The following is a 4645-nucleotide window of genomic DNA, read 5'->3' as shown; positions in this document are numbered from 1 at the left end:
CCTAGGAATTCAATAGGAAAATTTGGGTTGTTACAGTTGGTATCAGAACCTAATTTTTGGTTCTGTAGATTGATTTACATCGTGAGTTCAAGATGTCCCTAATGGCCTATAACGAATCGCTCTCATCGCCAAGTATGTCCCTAAGAAAAAAGTCCTCAAAAAATATATGCATGGAACTTTACCTTATGTATAATTGTAATTGACAGGATTGTCTGTAAGCATTTTGTTAAAGTGTTCTGTGTGGTTATCAGGTTATGGTACCATGAATTAGAGGAAGGGACAATCAAGGTAAGAATATTATTGGGGAGCAGGAACATGATGTACAAGTCCCTAAAGTGCAGAGTCCAGAGACGCGGGACCCGCGCCTCTCGACCCTTCTAGATAAACCTGGCAAAAGGTTAGACAAAGAAATGGGCCTTAAAATTCGATCATGCCCCCGCCAAAATCGTCACCCTAAGAGATTCCAATGGAGTACACTACTATGGCTGCAACAATTGGGAATGTCGTCACGAAAGCTGTGGTAAGGCAACTAATGGACATTGTCGCCGAGTAGATAGCCTAGCATACGCAGTCGCAACAGATGCCACCCCCACTGGCCCCGACACCACAAGTTCAGAACCAATACAAGGTACCGAATCAGGATGAGGCAGACCTTTCCTTGAAGGCTAGATATCTATAAGACTACAAGAAGTATGATCCTCTGACGTTTAAAGGGTCCCTGAAAAACCCCACAACAGCTTGTGGATGTCCACTGTGGAAGGGATTTTTCAGTACATGAAGTGCCTAGAAGAGCAGAAGTTGTAGTGTGTTGCCTTTGTCCTCGTCGATAATGTCAAGCGCTGATGGTGCTCAACTGAAAGAATGATAGAAGCTAATGGGCGCAAAGCAACGTAGGACCAATTCAAAGAACGATTTTTTAGAAGTACTTCTCTGCCCACGTGTGGTACAACAAACAGGTCGAGGAGAAGTTTGATAGACTGTCTTGTTTCACCCTTGACCTGGTGTCTACTGAAGCGATGAGAGTTGAAAGATTTTTTCAGGGACTTCGAGATGGGTTGCAAAGTATTATGCAGGCATTTGAACCTACCACCTATGCAACAACGTTTCAAGCGGAAGTGCGAGTAGGCTGTCCCTCAGGGTTAGTGTTCCTGAAGTCCTTAACAACAGAATTTGCCTCAGGTCAGAAAAGGAAAGCTGAGTAGAAAGCACCGAAGCCTCTGCAGAAGGTTTAGAGCACAGGTAGATCACTAGGGCACATCAAGCAGCGCTATTAGTTCAGAAGGAGTCTGGAGGGATAGGCCTGTGTGCAAGTCGTGTAAGAAACGTCATTTAGGATGTTGTCTGATTGGTACAGGGACTTGCTTCAGGTGTAAGCAAGCAGAGCATGCAGCCGACCAATGCCCTAAAACTGGTTCTAGAAGTGTGAAGGGTCAACCCTCAAATTCATATCAGGATAGTTCAATCTGACAACAATAGCATAATTGGGTCTATGCCACAAATCGTGAAGAGGCTAAGTAGTCTGGAACAGTAGTGACAGGTACGCTCTCGATCTTAGGGTACTGTGCTTTGGTATTATTTAACTCTGGATCGTCTCATTCTTTCATTTTATCATTGTTTGAAAGCATTCTATGCTAGCTTTAGAGCCCTTGGATTATGTTTTATCAGTATCTACTCTGTCAAAAGAAATTATGATCATAAGCGAAAAAATAAAAATATGTTAGAAATAGAAAACTGCACCCTTGATGTAACTTTAATTGTGTTGGACATGTGAGACTTTAATGTGATTCTGGGCATGGATTGGTTGGCTGTCAATTATACCAGCATAGACTGTTCTCGGAAGGAGGTGTCTTTTAATCCTCCTAGGAAAGCTAGTTTTAAGTTCAAAGAAGTCGGGACTGTGGTCTTGCCTAAGGTGATTTCAGCGGTGAGGTCCAAGAGGTTGCTTAATCAAGGTACTTAGAGTATCTTGGCTAGCATAATTGACACCAGAGAAACTAAGGTTGCCTGAACCTCAAAACTAGTTGTGAGATAATACCCTGATGTGTTTCTAGAGGAACTTCCAGGTTTGCCTCCATGCTAAGAGATTTATTTTGCAATCGAATTGGAGCCAGGCACTATTCCTCTAAAGCTCTATACCGAATGGCTCCAACCGAATTGAAAGAACTTAATGTCTAGTTGCAAGAACTTCTTGATAAAGGGTTCATACGACCCAGTGTATCACCCTGGGGTGCACCAGTGTTGTTCATCTACAAAAAAGATGGACCGTTACGCTTATGCATAGACTACAGGGAATTGAATAAAGTAACCATCAAGAATAAATATTCATTCCCCAGGATCGATGGTCTGTTTGATTAGTTACAGGGATTTACTGTATTCTCCAAGATTGACTTTCGGTCAGGTTACAACCAATCGAGAATAAGGGACAATGATATCTCGAAGATAGCGTTTCGATCTAGCTACGAACATTACGAATTCATTGTAATGTAGTTTGGTTTTACCAATGCTCTGACGCTGTTCATGGACTTGATGAACAGAGTGTTTAGGGATTTCTTGGAAACATTTGTAACTATTTTCATTGATGATATCTTAGTCTATTCCAAGATAGAGGCGGAGCACGAGGAGCATCTTCTGAAAGTCCTTGGAACGCTAAGGGGCCTCAACTTCTACGCGATGTCAATCGTCGCCGATGCCGCCCAAATTGTTCACCCAACCTTTTTGTCGCGCCTTAGATCTTGGAACCCTTCACCGCTTTACTCCATTTGGGTAAGTTTTGGGGGTGTTTTTGAATTTCCCATGAAGATTGGTATAGGTGTTGGCCAATATTTAATCTACCCATAATGTTCTCTAATGTTAAATTGGAGTTGGGGAAGTCTTCTCTTCACTGTATAGAAGCTTCGGTGAGGATCTTAGACGGTTTCGTGTACTTTTAGGTAAGTTGTGTTGATCGTAGGTGTGGAATTGCCATTAGGATTTGGTGTTAATTTTGGATGTTGTGGTTTTAGGCGGTGGAGGTGAAGGTTTAAACTGCTATCCGTTTGACTTAAGGGCTAATTTTGTAAGTTACCTACTGCCGGTTCGCCCTTGAACCCATGTTTGCGTTAATTATTGGTCCCTATGTTGGCTTAGAATGTGATGTCATGCTTGTTGGTTAGTTGGTATTGTAGAAGCTTATGATTATGCCATGAGAATCTTGATATTATGCATGTATGAATGACAGATGGAATGAGAGACTACTTTGAAATCTTTTGAGCATGAAATAATTCTATGGCTTATGCATATGTTTTTGTTGAAATGAGTGGCTATTAACATTCTTATCAAGTTATGCACATCGTCTATTGCGAGCCTTCGGCTCACACTTTATGCCTATGTTATAGTGTTCCCTTGGGATCACCATTTATGCTTATGATTGTGCCCCTCTAAGGTCACTACTTAAGAAAGTGTGCCTTCAGGTTCACTCCTTATACTTATGCTTATGCCTAAGCCTACGATGCGTAATGTGCCCCTAGCCTCGATGGGGAGTCTAATAGTTCACTCAGTCGGCTCAGTAGTGGGTTGCTTACTGAGTATGTTTATATACTCATCCTTTTTCTTGCATGTCTATTAGGTAAAGGTAAACATTGTTGGGGTTGATGCCCTAAATCTCATAGGGTCCTGTAGTTTGTAAATACATGTATGAACAAACATATATGATGTAATAATATGAGATATTTTATTCACTACAGTCTATAAAATATGAGATATTTTAGTTGCATTAACCACAAACCAATAAACTAAGATCCCTGGTTATCGTTGTAACTTAAGCATTTATGTAGAGACATACAAGTGGATTGTGCTTTAAGTGATAACCTAAATGGTCTGTAGTATATGAATAAAGGAAGGAAACCTTATCCTAGTGACACTATGAGTGAGACCTGCTTTGTAGGTGTTACAAGTATTATAAAGTGCTACAAGTGGTCTCATCTTGACCATTCATGTATTAGACATGCAAACGGGAATGTTCTACACAAAGAAGTTTGTATAAAATCGGACCACGAAATGTTTAGTCTCGTTATATAACGCCAGTCATGACAGAGACTTTCATTTCATTAGGATGACCATAGGTAACATGGCCTTAATCCTGAGTGAGTTGTGAACTCCTGCCTATGGGGGCGGTCTTTTGATTTGCATGGGTATGGTGACTAGTTCACCGACTCAAATCTACCACTTTGGGGATTCATCTTATTGGGGAGCTGGGAACTCAGCTACACAAGATGGAATTCACTCTTGTTGGGGTTAATGCCTTAAAGTCTCGTGTTCTGTAGTATGTAAACAGTTTGTACGAACGTTTGTGTTGTATAATATATGATATTTACTTCACATCTTGTATTTTGCTCAGTTGCTTGTCTTATTTGCTTTACCACAAACCAATAAACATAAAATCTGTAGTTATCTGTATGTGACTCAAGCATGAATGTGGTGACATACAAGTGGATCATGTCTTGAGTGATAACCAAAGTATATGGATATAGGAGGGAAACCTTATCCTGGTAATGTTAGGGATGCGGCCCACTTTGTGGAATGGTCATAAGTGTTGTGACTTGGCACAGATGGTTTGATCCTAATCATTCGTGTTGGGGACATGCGAGCGAGGGCATCCTATACAAAG

General features: G+C 41.1%; 1 protein-coding gene across 1 annotated transcript; it reads left to right on the top strand.

The window, feature by feature from the left end:
* Nucleotides 1-1792: 1792 nt before the first annotated feature.
* On the top strand, nt 1793-3023 carry LOC150033056 (uncharacterized). Its single transcript, XM_090306267.1, has 4 exons — nt 1793-1952; nt 2334-2398; nt 2488-2763; nt 3003-3023. Exons 1-4 carry the CDS (start codon nt 1793-1795, stop codon nt 3021-3023), a joined length of 522 nt encoding a protein of 173 aa, XP_090162393.1.
* The last annotated feature ends 1622 nt before the right edge of the window (nt 3024-4645 follow it).

The sequence above is a fragment of the Benincasa hispida genome, chromosome 10 (assembly GCF_027475165.1).
Source record: "Benincasa hispida cultivar pf3 chromosome 10, pf3_genome.v1.1, whole genome shotgun sequence".
Taxonomy (NCBI): Eukaryota; Viridiplantae; Streptophyta; class Magnoliopsida; order Cucurbitales; family Cucurbitaceae; genus Benincasa; species Benincasa hispida.
Note: the sequence above shows the minus strand (reverse complement) of the source record. Positions and strands in the feature narration are given on the sequence as shown.